The 18,685-nt window shown below is 42.4% G+C and overlaps 2 protein-coding genes across 4 annotated transcripts in view; one reads left to right on the top strand and one right to left on the bottom strand.

Annotated features, from left to right (window-relative positions):
• SMYD2 (SET and MYND domain containing 2) overlaps positions 1-6,063 on the top strand; it is a 31,478-nt gene extending 25,415 nt beyond the window's left edge. For both annotated transcript variants that reach the window (XM_071805989.1, XM_065835120.2), the window contains exons 9-12: positions 1,046-1,166; positions 1,956-2,130; positions 3,507-3,615; positions 5,661-6,063. In XM_071805989.1, the coding sequence (XP_071662090.1) occupies positions 1,046-1,166; positions 1,956-2,130; positions 3,507-3,615; positions 5,661-5,741 (486 nt within the window). In that variant the 3' untranslated portion in view covers positions 5,742-6,063. The remainder of the gene's footprint in view (positions 1-1,045; positions 1,167-1,955; positions 2,131-3,506; positions 3,616-5,660) is intronic.
• Positions 6,064-7,305: 1,242 nt separating this feature from the next.
• Positions 7,306-18,685, bottom strand: part of PTPN14 (protein tyrosine phosphatase non-receptor type 14) — a 121,208-nt gene continuing 109,828 nt past the window's right edge. For both annotated transcript variants that reach the window (XM_065835118.2, XM_065835117.2), the window contains one exon: positions 7,306-14,091. In XM_065835118.2, the coding sequence (XP_065691190.1) occupies positions 13,963-14,091 (129 nt within the window). In that variant the 3' untranslated portion in view covers positions 7,306-13,962. The remainder of the gene's footprint in view (positions 14,092-18,685) is intronic.

Genomic DNA, 18,685 nt, shown 5'->3' with positions numbered 1-18,685 from the left:
GCAGCCATTTGGATCTTCTTCACCGGAGGTCCTAGGAGAACTGAGCTTTGTGTGGCTCATCCATCATTTCAGCCAAATTCAGCCAGGCTGGCAGAATCTAATTCGTAAGCTCCGGATTGTTTTTCTTCCCATTTTCACAAAGGTGTCAGTTTAAGATCTGCTTCCCAAACTGACCAGACAACCATCTCCTTCCTCTAAATGGTGTCACCTTTTGTAACTTTGTTTGCTGAATGATACCTAATCTTGTTTGGGGCTATTCTGCTGACACCATAGTTGTGTTTTTCCCCGCAGTTACCTTAATAATTTTGCTGCTGAGTTTAACGAAGCCAGGATTTCATCTGTGATTTCTAACAACAAACTACTTGGGGAATCACCTATCACTCAGCCTCCTTCAGCTCTGGAAAGAGTCCCCTATAGTCCTTTCAGCTGCCAGATGAAATAATAAAGGAAAAAGGAATCTAGCAACACTACAAGGCTTAAACAGCAAAAGATTGTCTCCAGATTGCAGCTGACTCTTCCTGAAGTAGTAAGTTAGATAGAAAGATAAGAGTAAGTGGAGCTGTCCAGCAGAAATAACAAAATATGGGGAAATGTGGTTTTGTCTGTAGATATGAAGGATCCTTTTCAGTATTTAATATCATCTTGTTTTCCACTGAGCTCTCACTTGGTGGTAGGCCTAAGGTTTTTGAGCTTTTCTAGCCTTCAAACTAGATTTGTTTTAATCCTTAATCTCTTAGAAGCAGTGAAATTTCCTATGTAAAACTGCTTTCATCACAAAATTGAAAAGCTCTTGGATCTCCCAAAAGAAAGGGACTTCATGGAAGTAGAGAATGGCAGATGAATTGGAAGGTGCAGAGGATTCTAGGATTCCCAGCCAAGGCTTTAGAGAAAAATTGCAGGTGCACATCCACCTTTGGTTTTACATTCTTTGAAGAGCTTAATTTCCCATCTGTGTCTTTTTATTAGAGTAATTCTGTGTAGCAGGTGCACCTTTATTTGTAAGGCTTGAAGCCTACATTTATAACATCCATTGTGTTTCCTTCAGGATAAAGAGAAGCTGGAAATCCGCAAACTGAGTGATCCTCCATCAGCAGAGACGGTGCGGGACATGATCAAATACGCCAGGAACGTGATCGAGGAATTCAGGCGAGCCAAACACTACAAATATATCCTTTGTCTCACTCCCCTGGCTTAATGTGTGACCTGAAAATCTTACCTGCTGGATTGCTTCAGAAGTATCTGCAGGAGGAATACTCTGACTGTTAGGAATTAAACTTACCTCTGTCCTCTTTGTGTCTGAAGAGCTGTCCCTGGAGACATGGGGCAGTTTAACATTACAGGTGGTGTGGGATTATGAGACCCTGTGTTAGTTCCTTGCTGTGCAGTTCTCTGTTTCTAGGAGTGCAGCATACGACTGCCTCCACAACAAGCCAGAGACTAGAGTGAGTGTAGGTCTGAGCTTGGGTTACTCTAGTGTAATACTGCCCACTTTTGAGGAACTGTGTGTGAGGCTGCAGCTACTGCTGGTGGTTACAATCCTACCTGTTGTACCAGTGGTGCGGCGCAGACAGAAATGCAGGATTGACAGGACTAAAAGCAGCCCAGGCTATTGGTACACCCTGCATGGGGAATTTCACTCTCTCTTCTGACACATCGCTGGTGCAGTGGTGATTCAGGAAAGCTGCTTTTTTTTTGTTGCTTTTTAAATCTAAAAGGTAGTTTTGTAGAATATCTGAGTAGGGGTGGGAATAATCTCATGAGCAGAATACCTCTGAGTGTAGAATACTTCTTGGAGTAGCTCTGGGGTTGTAGCATAGATGCTTTGGTGCCATTTGAGAGAAAAGAGGACTTTTCAGAACCATTCTGAACAAATTTCAGTTGCATTTCTTTGGCATTGCCAGATAGTTGTCTAATGAGAGGCCATCTATTTATTTGGTTCCTTGACTTCTTGATACCTCCTAGTGAATTACTGGAGATCTGTGAACTCAGCCTGGACAAGATGGGTGCAGTGTTTGAAGACAGTAATGTTTACATGTTACATATGATGTACCAGGCCATGGGTGTCTGCCTCTACGTGCAGGACTGGGAAGGTGCACTGCGTTATGGGCAAAAAATTATCAGACCATACAGGTAAATGCAGGACTATTTTTTTTTTTTTTTTTTTAAGTGCTCTAATTCAGTAATCTGAATAATTAAGACAAGTTTGGGCAGAGATCGCTTCTCTCAGTATGTATTGTGTAAACACTCTACCCATGACATCACTGCTTGAAAAGGAATGTTTGAATGCTGGGCCAGATTTTGTTGCTGTCAAAATGTAGTCTGCAATATTTATCAGGAGGTGACTCTGAAATCCTTGGAGTTCTCAAAACAAGTTTGTACCACCTTGGGTACTGTGCTTGTTCTGCTTAGCTAGATAAATACTGTTGGGGTTTTTTTTAATATACTAATACTTTACTAAAGCAGAGCTTCGAATTGCACCTGCAGTGAATATTTTGTAGAAGGCAATAGAGGCAAAACCTACTCTTGATGTCACTCTCCTGCCCCCTCCCTGTCCTTTCTCCCTGCAGCAGCACCGTGGCTGGGGGAGAGCAGAGCCTGGTCCCAGGCTGGGGCTGAGCTCAGCTCCTGCACTTGGGCTGTGGGTGTCCCCATATCACTGATCCCACTGCCTGGGAGCTGGAGGCCTGGGGGAGTGTGTGAGCCAAAGCCCCGTGTGGGGCAAGGCAGGACACAGCCTCTGTGGGAAAACATTAGTACTCTCTCCAATAAATTTTTCTGTGTTTTTACAGTAGTGATCTCGAGTGTTAGAGCCAGCCAGTTACACGCTCTATCTGATCCTGCCGTGAATCTCCCAAGCAGATTCTCGTGACTTTCTTGCCAGCTGGGGGGAGCGCAAGCAAAGCGCTCCCTTTGGAGCAGATGCCAATGTAAAGTCACAGATCGCTTGGCAGAGAGCAGCGATACAAAGAAGGAGCCAACATTTCCCCCCCGCCAGGGGCTCAGTACTATTTATCGTCCCTGGGACTTGCCCAGCTCCTCTGGCTCTGAGCCTGGCATTCCAGGTCAGCTCTGCTGAACCGGGCTCTGCTTGCTCAGTGTGTGAGTACAGAATGGTGTCTGCTGTACGTGCTGCCAAGGGCCCCTTGCTTTCCAGCAAAGACCAACTATTGTGGAACAGGCAGAGAGTTACTTCTGTGGGTGTAGGGTGGCTCCAAAAACTCCTGACAATGCAGGCTCTTTCTGTCGCTGGCGAGATTAAAACTAGTGGCAGAAAGTCATTGCCATCTGACAGCTGTTCAGAGGCATATGGTACTCTCAGTTCAATTCCCAATTGACAGGCGTCCCCATCCCAGACGCGATTGGCACTGACTCTTGGCAGCCATGGCGGAGGGAATGGGCAGGGGCAATGACAGGCAGCTTCTTGCCCCCTAAGAGGGAGCTGGGGGCTGGGAAAATGCTCTGAAACTGCCAGGTTTGATAAAACTGAATTTCTTTCTTTCTTGCAGTAAACATTATCCCTCGTACTCACTGAACGTTGCCTCCATGTGGCTGAAACTAGGGAGACTGTATATGGCGCTGGAGAACAGAACGGCTGGAGTTAAAGCCCTGAAGAGGGTATTTATTTCCTGGTTTCTTCATTAATAATACCAGTTCAGGCATGGGATCATTGAAACACTATGTGCTTCTCTGTCAGTAAGCCTGGCTTGGTGGGAAACACACCATGTGTGAAAATATTTGGTTACTGGATTTTTGGCTCGGTTTTGATTTTTCCAAATATGCAGTATAGGTCTGTTCTTGCATACAAGGGGGTCTTACCTTTTCACGATGGAGCTCTGCTGCAGCAGCTGGAGTGAGAATTACTTAAACATTTGCTATACGTTCTTCACTGAGCTAGAGCTGCATTAGTGTAAATGAAGCAGAACTTGAGCTTCTCCTCACTTGCTAGGTAAGGACAGAAGAAATGCTTGGCTTTTATAAAAGGCACATAGTGTTTCATTGATGTCTGTGATTTCTATATCCAAGTTAAACTAGGCATGCTTTTGGTGGTTATTTGTTCTGGAACCAATTGGTTTTTAAATAGCTGCAGGGAATTCAGTGCATCTGCTAATGCTGAAATTGGCAAATACAGCATTTGGTTTTACATTTTTCTTCACCACTTTTTATTAGTCTGTTCTTCATTATTTAGGTTTTTATTCTTATTAGTCTGTACCATGTTTCTTGACATTCTTCCCCTGTTGTTGTTGGACAGAAGTTTATTTTAGTTTCTTAAGCATCAGTGACTACTGTAGCATATAATGACTTGGTGTGGAATGTCACGATTTTTTTGTTTCTTCCTTTTTAGATGCTGGCAAGTTTTTAGCCAGCAATAACAGAGCCATCCAGCCATGGTAAAAGATACTACAAGAAAATATGCTCTAAAATTTAACTGTTGCCTAGTTTAAAATTAACATAGGTTTTCCTTCACTGTGGTGTTAAAGCTTGGAGTTAAACTGGGCTTTGTGCCAGCAGGAACATGGGACTGGGGGGGGGATGGGAACTGCAGGTAGATTTGTTGCCGCATTTAGCTTCCTAACACAAACATTTTCTAATGAGTCACTTTCAAAAGCTGCCTACAGGAACTGCCCGAAGTTGTGCCAGCCCCTGGTGTTTGGGATTTAGTGGCAAAACAAAGCCATTGTTCTGTGAGTTTGCAAGGAGCTGGTCCCAAAGGCCCTTCCTTCTGCTTTTGGGCAGGGGGGAGAATGGTGTCATTGCTCACTGCTGCTGCGGTGGAACCAAAGGCTCTTGTGGTGCTGACTTGACAAATACAAGAGCATAATTCCATGAATGTTTCCGAGGAGAAAATGACTAAATGCTCTGAGGGCCAGGATGCTGCAATTCCTTGCTTTAGCTTAGGGCTGTGGTCTTTATATGTTATCAGACTTATTCCGAACTCACTTCTTTCAGTCCTGTCTTCTGGTGTCTTTTAGTATGTGCGTTTGGGGCCACAGCTGTCCTTTTCTTGAGTGGAGATCTTGCCTCTGCACCCACTCTGTAATGCTGTGTGGACAGTGGCAGGAAAGGGCAAGTCGGTGGGTTTGGCTGCCTGAAACGTTCACTCAGACCAGAGCAGGGTGCAGGTGACACGGGAGGGCATCGGACACAGCAGCATCTGTTGCAATCTGACAAGGTCTTGCTTTTGCCTCAGTCATTGCTTCCTTCATAAAGCAGTGGGCGTCTCTGGAACCGGTGGAGGGTTTACAAAATCAGGTCTAAAAAGCCTTAATGCAGCTTCTGCTCTAGGCCTGCTTCTCGGGCTGACAGCTGAAGGATAAATTGGTAGGAACAAGCTCCGTCTGATACTGTTTAAGTCCTCTGCCAGACTATTACCCACCCCACTTGCAGTCTTCTGTCCTGGAGCTGGTTGCATTCAAAGTAGTTTTGTCAGAAATACCATTTTGAAAGGTGCTTTGGGATCCTTTAAGATGAAAGATGTATTCTCTGAATGTAAAACCTTTATTACTTAGTTTTGAAATTCATTTTATTTCCTACTGGGTTTATGACTACAAGGGGACAAAAAGTAGCTAGAGGTGTCAGACTGTTTCAAACCTCTAAAGAGAGTATTTATAGCCTGGTGTTATATATGAATCAATTGTGTGAATATTTTTTTCTTTTCATAGGCAATTGCTATCATGGAAGTAGCACACGGGAAGGATCATCCATACATTTCAGAGATCAAAAAGGAATTAGAGGATCACTGAGCCTTTGAATCTATGCAATCCTTCAAACCTTTATTTAAAAAGCCTTGTTATGGAAACCTTTAGGCATGCTTTGAAAAGCGGTAGAGTATGAACACAGTTCTGTCCTATAATTGGAATGACAAACACACTCAAGCCTTGCAAAATGTTCCTTGCTCCCACACATCTACAATTGTCCTTTTTTCCTTTTTTTTTTAAGGAAGCATCCATAGTTGTTTCAGGGTTATGCCTTTTGACAGCTGTGCAAACACTGCCTTTTTTTTTCCTTTATGGATTTTAATGTGTATCTTACTTGTGTAAAGTAAATAAAGTGGTCTTGACCCATCTTGGTTGCACTTGTACACCTACCTGAGTGCAATAGTTTTATGACACCTACTTTTGCCTGAGTTGTTTCAGTTAATCTGACAAATTAATTAGCAAAAGCTGTAGGGTGGTGGTTTTTTTTTTTTGGTTGGTTGGTTTAGTATCCAACTCCTCTTTTCACAAACCATTTTTGTTTGCAGTGGCTTAGCTGAGAGGAAGGGGAAATGCCCATTGTGCAGGAAAGCCACCAGCATTCCCTCAGCCCGGTAAGCTGCAGGCCCATCGCCGCTCCTGGCAGGTGGAGATTCATCGCCATAAAGACCTAGAGCTCAGCACGTTGTGCAGAGAGAACACTGGCACCTACCTCAGACCTCAAAGGCTTGCACAAGACATCAACTGTGCAGCCTCTGACTTTTTGATCCCCTTTACAAGTTAAAGTGAATTTACTGCAGAGGAGAGCTCATATTTCCTTATAGCCATACTTTTGCCTCCAGTGGATTAAAAGTATTCTATTAATACATTAGGGATTACTTTTTGTAAAGGAATAAGAACATTTTTTGAGGAAAAAATCCAGGACTTGGCTTTCTCTGCCCATACATAAGAATGGAAGGGTTTTTTTTTCTCCATTTAGCTCAGTGGCTGGAGATTGCTTTTAAGGATGGAGAAAGGAGGGAGAGTGTGGCTGTGTGCTTCCCACACCCAAGGTGAAATATGTTGCACAGCAGAACTATGTGACCATTCCTTACTGCTTTCACAGTATGATGAGAGACCACATTAAGAACTTCATCATATTTTCTTTCTTGTAAGCACTGCTCTGAAAATAAAACTGCTAGAGTACAAGGGTTTGTCAGCTCACTTTGCAGAAAGCTTTCATTGCTCTCCAGCCAGCAGCTGTTGCTGGAGTACATAAAACTGCACCAGATCTTATGATTCCAGAAAGCCAAGGCCACTCAGCTACAGCCAAGCCTAGGAGGAGGGCACCAGCTGACTATTTTTATCTTAACTTTCCCTTGTCAGGCAAACCCTTGTCCAGTGAAATAGCACCATTGTTTCAGAAAATCTGTCCAGGGCCCAGGTGGATTAGCCGAGCATGCACACCAGTGGGAGGCTTGCCCCTGCAAAACTTGGATTGTGGTTTACAGAGGTTCTTCAAAGTTCACTGTGGCCCTGGCTGTGCTTCCCACTTTAACATGGGAAACTAAGGTAAGCACAGTAGGTGCAAATACAAAACCTTAACCTGGTATAGGACAGAACACAAGCATAGTTTTCCTTGAAAAAAATGGTTTATTGTATACTGTGAATATGAAGGACAGCCTTACCAAAAAACTGTAGTGACTGAAGACATTCTCATATTTGCAAAAGCATACAAGAAACTATTTACACGAAGGCAGTGAAAGGAGTAAAAAAATTATTGCAGTCAATTAATGCTGAATAGAACTTTATAAAAAGAGAAAGAAAAGAAACAGTGCAAAAATACTGTCAAAAGTAATCAGTTCTATACACAAGATAAAACTGACAAGCATAAGCTTATGTACTGATATGAATAATACATTAGAATATAAAATAGCATGCATAGATTTTTTTTAAAGGCTTTCAATAGCATAGAATAGTTCTGCCATTCAGCCCTAACAGGAGGGAGTGTGGGGCAGGAATGGCAGATAACCGATGTCTCATTTCTCTACAAAATGTGTACATATGACGGGGCTCTGAGATTCCGATCACTGTTCTGTGCTAAGCTGTCATGTACAGAATTACAGAACAAATAAAACAGGAAGCATCAAATACTGAAGTAAAACAGGACAGTAAAATCCAGTGACATAAAACTTACTTAAACATGTTATTTAACACGTCCCACACAATTATATATGGGAATATTACAGTCATCTGCATGTGTAAACTTTTTTTCCTTTGTAGAATAGCGAAAGAAAGGTACTTATGAGGAAAACATGATTTCCATATGGAGCAATCTCAACAGGATAAACATCCTATTAACAGTATTTCTGGCACTGAAGATGTGTTTTCTTTTAAAGACCAAGTAGCAGCAAGAAAATACTTTCTTTTAACATACACAAAAAGGAAGTTCTTACAGATGTAATGTATAACTAAGTTGTGGAACTCACCAAGACAGGACATTGTGAAGGCCAGAGGACTAAATGGGTTCTGCAGTAAAGGTGATGGTACCCATTGAAGATGGATCCATCAGTAGTTATTTAACACAGTAAGCAGGATAGAACTTTCACCTCAGGAAGCCCCAAAGGGCCTGGTTGGCCGGTGGGCTGGAGGGGCTGAGCACCCTCCTCTAGATGTATTTGTATTTCTTCCTCCACTGTCAACTTCCAGCCACTGTCCAGGCTGTAACCTCCAGCCTGCCATGGAAGTAGTTTGGGGAAAGCTTTCCTCTTTTATTCCTGCCTGCCTAACCAGGGAACACAGCCCCTGAAGCACCTTGAGCTGAGTGTCCAAAACACCCAAGTCCTTCCCCAGGTGATCTGGAAGAGTGAAAATTACTAAGCGCTATATTCATTTTAGGGATCAACTGAAGTACTAGTCTTGCCCTTGCTGTTAAAAAGCAGAGGCATTCTTCAGTGAAAGCTGCTGTTTTACCACTGGCTCCCAGTTCACCCTCCAAAGGCGAAGTCCTGCTGTTGTAGCTTGTAGGAAACTCAGCACGGGCACATGCAAAGCACAGGCAACAGAACTAGGAAACACCAGCTGAAAAATTGCTGAGAGGAACCAAGGGAAGTGTAGTCTAAGATACTCTAAAAACATTGACACAATTTATTTACTTTAAATATTTATATAAACAAACATTGCTATTTTTGACCTGTGAACTAAAGGGTTTTTTTCACAATCAACAATAGTTTATCTATGATTAAGACCACCCTCTTCTGTTGTTGGCCCAACAGCCCAAGCAGCCAGCTGTTCCCTTCCTCAGATCACAGTCCCTGCAAGCCAAAGCTACACGCAGTTCTCTGTACAGATACATCTGTAGTTCTCATAGCACCAGATTCTACAAGAAAACCTCTCCAGGAAGCTAAGAATGAGCCGAGGACAATTGCCTTTGGCGTTTTGGACTTGCAACCTTTCTTTTGTTGGCATCAAAACCCATCTCCAAAGTCCATATGGTTTGGACTACACATCAGCAGATTTATACCCATTTTTGTTGAGGGATGGCCAAATGCCATTTTCATGCAGCACTTCCCTTTCAAGGTCAGTTCTGGTATTTGTTCCCTTAATGTGCCACCCTCCTTCTCTGGTTGGGAAGCGTTCTTTTCCACAAAAGACAAGACAAGTAACAAAATGTATCTCTGACCTCTCTGAGTGATGCACTAGAGCTGCTGCATGCTGATGCTTCCACTTTCTGAGCACGTGGCTCTCAAACTGCCAGTGAAGCTGACAACAGTTCAGTCATCACCTCCTCCCAGGAGAGCGGTGGGAAGTCAGCTGTTGTGACTGCGGCATGGTCAGTAGCTGCTGAAATTTCCCTGTAGATTTGTGAGCTATATCCAAGCATGAGATTGCCCATCAGCGTTTATTTTAGAGTCACTTGTGTGGGCTATGCAGGTATTGGATCAAAAATTAACCCATTAGCTTAAAATGACCATCCGTATTGAAGCACTGAGACTTACTCATTCTTTTCCAACCTATGTTTTGTCATTTGCATTTTGGTCTGTTTAAAAGAAAGTAATTTAAAAACAAAACCAAAAAGCAAGCAGCTCTTGAAATCATGCAAATATTTAATAATATCTGTAGCTGAGGCAACTGATTTAAATAAGTAGAACAGAAATGTCCTTCAATGTACTTTTTATGAAGGACTGCATTAGCAATAGGTTGAATAACTTCTCACAGATGTGTCTCCTGCCAGCTGACATTAGTTTAGGGAAAAGGTATTTCTGATAAGGCTGAGCATTTAGGGTCCCTATATACCTATACAGGAGGAAGCTTATGGGAATCCCATCTTTCCTCAGGTAATCAAGGCCAAGAGGTGCCAAAGGGGCCTGTGGAGAAGCTGGAACAAGCAGGACAGCAAACATCCACCATCCTTCAGTGCAGCCTCTGGAGGATGGAAATAGGGCATCCACAGCACTGAGCAGGATCAGAACTCAGCCCTCATCTCTCCCATCCTTGACCAGGCAATGTTAGGCATGAAATGCTCAGACCGTAACCTCCACCAAAAATGTGGTGCCAGCAACCTCAATGCTATAATTGGTAAGAGTTTAAAGAAAGAAAAAAAGGGTCTTAAATTGAAAAATAAAATACAAATGAAGAGCACACAAATACGAAATCATACACAATGGATTCCCAAGTGTGATTTACTCACCCGCCCCGAGTTCTCTCAGAAAAAGTTGGGGAGCATCGACTGAACTGTGCCAGACTGCAACGTGGCCACCTTGGGAGGAGACTGCTCGTGTCAAACTTTTAAGGTGCAGCTCCATTCATTGACCATTGATGCACCTTTGTGAGATTTTTCAGTCCAGACTTTACTCCAAATAGATGAAACTGGTCTCTTAGAACCTACCCACTCATCTTTTGATGTTTAAAAAAACCATATATAACAGACAGCAACTCCAAAGCGTCCTCCTTTTCTACTCAAGGGCTCTGCTGTTGAAGTCTGTGGGACAGAAACTAAATGGGACTGTTGCTTTAAGTCTCATGCCCTTGTTCCCGCTATGAGTAATGAAATTGGATGCAAAATGCATTTTCCTGTCGCTCCCTAAAGGTTAGGAAACACTGCCCAAACAATTTCGGGCCGATAAAACGACAACAGGTTCAAAGTCAGAAGGTTCAGTTTTTCCCCTATAAAACTGTCTCACATTTCAATCATAAAACACTGGCACGGTGAGGTTTGGTTGCAAGCTGGGGTGGAAAGGAACCTCTGAAGACGTGCACCAGCCCAATTAACTTATGACATTAGCAGATCTAGTCCAGATAAAATCTAGTAGGAAAAATTACATTGAAGTCAGATGAAAGGAAAAGTTTAAAATTAGCATTCTTTGACAATGAAAGGGAAAAAGTGAGTTACATTGGCTCTATCTACCACAGCAGCCACATTAGGAGTTAATTGAAGATGACTGTTTACTACGTGGCCACTTACTTGGCTCATTAATAAGCACCGACTTAATTTGGAAAGGATTTTTGGTGCCATTTTGTAATTAATATTTTTCCAAGACACCAAGGATGCATCTTTGCATAACAAACATTTGCTTAATTTTCTTCCTTTCAAACCCAGCTCTGTACATTCTCTTATGCAATAACTTTCCTGCTCTCACTGTAGAAACAGAAGAATTCATTTCAGCCAAGAAGAGCTGAATAATAAAACATAGGAACAGATTATTTTCCGTCCTGATTTTCTACTTCTCACATCCAAGTGGAGCAATGGGACTTGACAGCTCTGAGTTCAAACTCAATTCATCATTAGGAAATTATTCAAAAAGCTATAACGAGATAACTAATTTAATACACTTTGCTTCAAGGTTTATTCCTTGGCTTGTTTCCCAGATATAAAGCATCTCTGCGCAATTATCATGCAGATGCCGCTGAAAAGACTTTAAATGGTTGCTGCTAATTTAATAAGAGATATGTTGGCATTGGCAGAAGAAATCATAGGAAAACTCAAGTTGACTGAAAACTCAACTGATCCCTAAAAGGAACATGGTCAAGATATTATGGCTAAATAACTCCTCACCATTTGTTGATAGCTAAAAGCTGCCACCAGAATCCATGTCACCTCATTAGTCCTGTATCGCAGAGTTCAAAATCAACACAGCAGCTTTAAATATGTCGAAGACAAATTCTTGTGCCGAGCCTTAGCTGAAGCTCCCACTGATTTTAGGGAAAAGTGTGTAGGTCCCTTTAGTGCTGAAGATGAGAGCGCTTTGTAGGCTTAGGCCGTTGTACATTGACCAGGAGTTTGGAGGTGGGGGTACAGCAGAGAAGCAAAGATGGGACTAAAAGATGAAGCTTATCTGAGAAAGGGACACCAAGAAAAATAATTTCACCGTGACAGAGTAACTGCATTGCATCGCGTGTGCAAGAAGCTGCAAAATCTTGGAGATTTCTGACACGGGATGTGACCCTGGAGAGGATGGCCAAGGCGCAGCAGGGCTGTGCTGCCCACGGGAGGGTGGCAGCGTGCAGAGATGCATGAGGAGTGGAACAACCTCCGTGCTGGAACTTTCCATCTCTTACACCAGAAATGACACAGTGGGAGTCCCACCATACTTCCTAAAGATTTTTTTTTCCTTTTAAAATTTTTTTGAAGTGCAGTTACTATCACTTCTAACTAACTGTAAGTAAATGCTACCATGCACACACTGCAGTATAGCTAATAAGGTGATTTACTCCGGTGAAATAAACAATTTGGAGAAAGGGGTATGCACCAAGTTGTGCAAAACAGCTGGCCAGTGCTGAGGTACACAGGGTGAGGAAGAGACAGGAGAACAGGTCTAACTGCTGAGATACTTACAGGACACATGGATTTTTTTCTTATCTGTCACAGACGTCACTGTTGGCCTAGGGCAAGCTAGCTGAGAATCTGTGCCCTAGATATGCAGTGGAAGAGGCTTGTTTCCCTTTTCTGTTCTGATTGTAAACTTCAGGCAAGGACCATTTTTCCTTTATGTATTTATACAACATCCTCTTGAACCTGACTGGAATCCCTGAACACCATCAGGATAAAGTAATAATTAAAAATGGGAGAGAGAATCCAAAGTAAGCAGAGAAGAGAGATGATGTGCGCAATTTAATACAAAAAACACCCTAACGAGTGAGGTTTGCCAGTACCGAAAGGCAGACTGTTCCATATCTTCATAAACCACACGACAGTGATGGGGGAAGAATCAAAGCAGATGCTGAGCTAAAGCTCTCAAGGGTCACTATTTGGAGATCTGAGATATGGAGAAAAGAACACATTGATAATTTTGACAAAGTTCAAATGACTAGAAAGTAAAATGATTACAGCGCTGAAGACAAGAGTTCAGATGTGAAACTAAGGCAACTGGAAATGCCTAACTTAAATGAGATTCCTTTCCTACAGGAGGTAAGCCTCCAGGGCAAGAAAACTTTAAGTGTAATTCTTGAGAAGGTGCTTGAGTTGTTTTCAGCTGTTTTTAGTTGAAATCCCTCTGCTGTTCAACCCACAGGCCACCACATTTACCAGAAAGTCTCATTCCCTGACTCGGTCCTGCTCTGGGTCACTGCACTTTACCCAGCCCTCCTTCAGCTCTTACAAAGCCCTCGAAGGATTACAGACAGTAGCAAAGCCCTCGTTTAAAAGATCCAATACTGCTTTTTACAAGGAATAATCTAAAACCGTAACTGTGCAATATAAACAGTTTAGCACCCAAAACTGTCTGCCCTCACAAGGTCCTGTGTTTGAGCCCTCTGCAACACGTCCTGCTGCATGTGCAGAGGCTCAGGTGTCCCTGCTCCAGCCCTGTGCTCCCTCAGCTTCCACTCCTACAGAGCTGTAGCTGACATCTAGCAGGTCCTGTTTCTATCATGGAAGCCACGTATCTGGGTCCAAAAATGTTCTTTGTGATAAAAAGCCCACTGCCCAGCAAATGTTCGTTTTCACAAGCAGTGTAGCAAAATAAAAGCCAGTAAACTACTTGGACAAAGGATTGCTTTCCTTATGGACATGTTACAATGCAGACCAGTCATGTCAAATGTGGTTCAGTTTGAAGGTCACTATAAGTTTTACAAGTTATTAAAGTATTTCACAAGTTATCCCAAGAAAAATAAATTATGTCTTGTATAAAATAATCCATGGGAGACTCTAGTAAAGAACAATAATTCCTTACTTTCAAGACAACTTCCAAAAGCGTAATATATGCACACAGTGTTGTCAAGGCAGTTCCCCTTGTTCACCAGTAAGGTTCAGTCAGATCCACAAAGCTGGGTCTGGGATGTTTGAAAAAGATTAAATAAGTCTGGAGTTTTGCAGGAACTGGATGAGCACTTGATAGACAAACTTGTACTGGGCTATGGTCTGGATCATAAACATTCTCTGCTCCCGCAGGTGTCTCAACATCACAGGAACGTCCACTTTCTGAAAAGAAAACAAACAAAAAAGCATAAGGATGTGGGTTCATTAAATCAAACAATCAGTCTCAAATATGAGTTATCTGACTCAGGGAACTGTATTGTAGTTATAGAATATAATGAATTATAACCAAGCATGGTTAAATACTACAATTTTTTCATCAACCTTCTTTTCAAGGAGTATGACAGTAGTACATACAGGTTACTGTGCATCCAATGCTCTCCCCACTAAAGCTTACAGGAATTTCTGGACTGATGTAAATGGGCAAATGACCAAACACTTGTCTTCCAGCTGTGTACCACTGATTACCTCGCAGCCGATCATCAGCTGAATACCTAATAAAAGGCTGCTTCTCTCTGGAGTTTTTCCTGCTTCGATATACCTGTTTTCAGCTCAGTAAAATAAACCAAATATATTGTATTATCTCAGGCTAAAGGCTAGATATATCAGGAAGGTCTACTACAAAACTTAAACAGCCAAGATTATACAGCTCTGTTCACTCTACCACTAAGTGCATCAACTGGCCCTGCAGCCACTTGTGTGCTGTGTTCTGATCTGTGGCTAAAATTATTCACAGAGGGAGGATCTGAAAGATTTTTCCAATGGCAAGTAGATATCGGGATCATAAGAACAAAGGTTCCTTAGACAAAATTGAAAGTGCAGGCAAATTACTGATCCTTCCAGCTCACTGTCACCAAAAGATCCAGAAACTCTGACACCTGACCTCCCACAGCCAAGTTTATGCTGGTAAATAACACTCCAGAAGAAACACATCTGTGAAGTGAAACAAGAACCCCATATCCACAAGCCGTGTTTTGCAGACTTTAGGCCAGCCTTGCTCTGTTGCTGTCTACTGGATGTCCCCTAGCAGCTGGGACACATCGGTGTTCTCGAAGAAGGCACCTTCCAGCTTTGTTTCATCTGAAAGAAATTCACTTGCATGCTCTGAAAATGCTCTGCGGCAGGAACTGGAGCGCAGTAAGCAGGGATGGGTCAGGAGATCTGCTGTGCAAGTACCCCCCTAACCCCATCGAGCTGGGCACAGGCACCCTGTCACCATTCAAATCAAAAAACTAATGAGCTGTGAGAAACAGAAGCCCACGAGGTAAAGCTTTTGAAACGACCGCAAATTTCATTAGGTGTTACCATCATATCTCCTGCATTTAGGGAGCAAAAACCCCGATGATGTTATTGTGCTTCATCTGTTACAACAGGTACACGAGGAGCCATTCAGGAGTCATTGAGCCGTGAAGCTCAGCCTGCCAGGCTCAAATTCAAAGAGCGTGTAATACGACCCAAGGTGAGGGATACAAATTTTCTATAGCAGGAGTAAATGCAAGCACTAAGATTCAGGCTATTTTTGAGGAAGCTCTTGAGCAGTTCAAGATACAAAACTGAAGAACAGTTACTCTATCAGGCGACAAAAACTGCACTTTGTAATGTCAGTTTGCCATTCCAGAAAGACAAAAAAAAAAGGAACTTAGCAAGCCTTTTGGCTGGGATGAGAAATATTACCAGCAAAATGCCGTACAAGTGACAGAGAAACAAATTACGGTTGCTGCGAACCCTTGGAGGTGCAACTGAGCACAGAGTCGGGTTCCATGCACACTGGAAGCTTTCTGGAAAGTTTAAAATAAAAATCAAGCTGCATATCCATTTCTGTCTGTACATGTAAAACTCAGAATCTCCATTCCATGTAAACAAGCCCTAACTCACACACTATCGCTTTCTGACAACAAGGCTAAATATTCTGCCACATACTCCAACAAGCTGTTCTAAAAGGACATCTCTAGAGAGTCGACAAGCATAAAGATATGTGATGAGTAACGTCCTATTATTTTCAAAGTGCAAAGCAAAATGTAAGCTCCTTCCAGTTAACTCAGAGAAATTTTCCCTGTGGACTCAGATGCTTGCAAAAGTCCTTGCTGAGCAGAGTCACGCAGAACCTGATCTCACCTGAGCAACTGCAACAAAAGCTCAGGCCAGCTTCGACCTGCACATCACATTCCTCTGTCAGCAGTTTGGTGATTTTTTCTGGGCACACAGTGATGCACGCACCTCCTCAAAATGGATTAGGCTTTGACTTCATCTCAGAACTGAAAGAAAAACCCATCCTGCCTATTCAACCTCGCTATTTGTAGTCAACTTAGCATTTTACTCCAGGTGAGCAGAATCTTCAAACTTGCCTTCATCACAGCGTACATGCCAAAAAAAGACACATGATGCTTTGCTAAGGTGGCATTTGCAAAAAGAACAAACAAAAACGCGACTCATTTCTGACACCCAAACTAAAAGATCTCCTGTATGAAAATGCACTGCAGCTGCAATCATGAGTTAATGTCCCAGTGCCAAGTCCGAACTAGAAGTTGGTAGGGCACGATCTCAATTACTTTCTTGTTCTACGTGTCTACAGCAGTAAGGGTGTAATGATATAACATATTACTTGCTATACAGCAAGTTACTGAAACTATATCCCTGCAATGAGATACAGAGTTTTAGACTCAAGCAGCAATTGCCCAGAGGCCACAGAGACTGAAGCTGTATAAAATTTGATTAATCATGGCTTTTTACCTAAACCTCAAAATCAAGAGTTCTGGGTTTAGTTCCAGCACTGCTGCAGACTTTCCAAGATGGTCTGTATCAGGATTTTTCACCTCCCTCAACATTTTAGCAGTGAAGGAAAAAAGGAAACTTTAATACATCTACTTACGAGGACTATTCTGAGGAAATAAATGAATTTATAAGACTAAAGAAAACTTAAAAGTAATGTCATTTTATATCAGAAAAAAATTAATCCTACTTAAAAATAAACCAGTGAAACTGCTGCATGAAAAGGAACCTTCTCTGTGCAGAAGGAAGTATTTGTCACAAACTGAAAACATGCTCTTAAGATTTTTAATTTTTTTTTACATTTTAGGTTTTAACAAACCAAAAATATTAACTTAGTACAATCTAGAGCAACAAAGCCCTTAAGGAAAAATGTCTTTAATATTAATGATGATTTTCACCATTAATCAAGACAGAAGAATGTTTTAATTAAGAGACACCAGAGAAATCCCTTATTATTGAGCACTACCATCAGCTCCTACTGAAGCTGATGAGAATTCCTCTGACTGACAAGGCTCAGCCCCTTGCTCTGATGTTGAGGTCCGGTCTTTATCTTCGCTTGCTACTCAGCTGCTCTCTGCCAAACAGGTGACTTTTGTAAACCGCAGACAATTGGAGGTGGCCAGGCCGCATTGTGGAGCTGTTGCGTTTGCTCCTGGCACGCCAGCAGCAGGCAGAGGTTACAATAAAGCAGCTACACGGCTGCTCACTGCTCTTGTCGCAATCCAGATTTCCTCTGGCATGCAGAAATTTCACGGCTGCTGTGTGAAGAGCAGGAGCAGTCACTTCCAGATGCCAAGGCATAAGGAAAGAAGGCGAGAAGGCTCAAGAGTCAGAGCTGTTGCCCCAAACAGGAGCAGTTATTGAGGAGCAGTCAGCACAGGGAGCTGTAGGATTCCCAAAGCACACACCTGTTTGTCCTTTCTGCCTGGCCCGCTCTTTCTTCCCCTTCCAAAAAAGCTCAACAGGACAGCTTCACTTATAGTGAAGCTTAGACTTGAGGAGGTTCATCTCAGCGGATCTGAGCCCAGGATCTCCGTGTGTAACTACAGAGTAACAAGCTGCTGGAGGGGGCTAACAAAGCAGAGAACAAAAAATGACTTCTTGCATCATCTTTTTAAAAAAGAGTGATGAAGAGGAATGTGCCCTGGTACTTGCCTGCTTTAGGACTCAGGTTTTTGAATGAACCAGAAAGCTGAACTTTGCAGAGTGCCTTGCACAGAAAGGCTTCAATCTGTACCTCCGCTATGGTAACACAAGAAAGCAGGTGAGCATTTCGGGTGCGTACATCCAGTCCACCCTGAATTTCAAGCAACTCATCCAGTTCATGATGAATGGGAGGGACAGATGATATACACCTATTTGTCACTCTTGCTGCATTTTTATCTCTACAAGAGGTTTTGTTCTTTAAGCAGTTTCTTTGGCAACAGAAATCCCCAGTTGCAATGGCTGTTGTGTTGAAACTGTGTGGCACATTGCTATTCAAGATGGGATGTTCTTCCTGGACAGTTCCCCAGTGAACAGGACACAGATGAAAAGCAAGTTGCTACACATGGTTACTCTGACAGTGCTCTTTTTCTTACCTCCAAACCGTATTACTAGTCTGGTAATATTGGCTGGAGTTCCTAAAGATCCCTCAACATACACACGCCTCTTTCTTAAGACACAGTTACGTTTCATTCCAGATGAGAATAAAGACAAGAGAGAGGAGGGAGTCCAAGGAATGAATTCAGAGAGCAGAAAACTTTAATTAAAAGAGCAAGGAAGCTGACATTATTCCCCAGCCTCTCTCAGGTAGTCTTCATAAACAGACAGTCTCTAGACTATTAAATACAGGTATGAATTGGACTAAATTCTTAAAGAAAAAAACCTAATTTTGAATGTATTAAAATAATACTAATAAAAAATGCATAATATCAACTCAACAGGAAACTACAAGTAATGTGCCATGGGAAATCTCTGCCCATTGCATTTAAGGCCCTTGTCTTACAAA

The sequence above is a fragment of the Patagioenas fasciata genome, chromosome 3 (assembly GCF_037038585.1).
Source record: "Patagioenas fasciata isolate bPatFas1 chromosome 3, bPatFas1.hap1, whole genome shotgun sequence".
Classification (NCBI taxonomy): Eukaryota; Metazoa; Chordata; class Aves; order Columbiformes; family Columbidae; genus Patagioenas; species Patagioenas fasciata.
The sequence above is the reverse complement of the archived record's forward strand: the minus strand, read 5'-3'. Positions and strand labels throughout refer to the sequence as shown.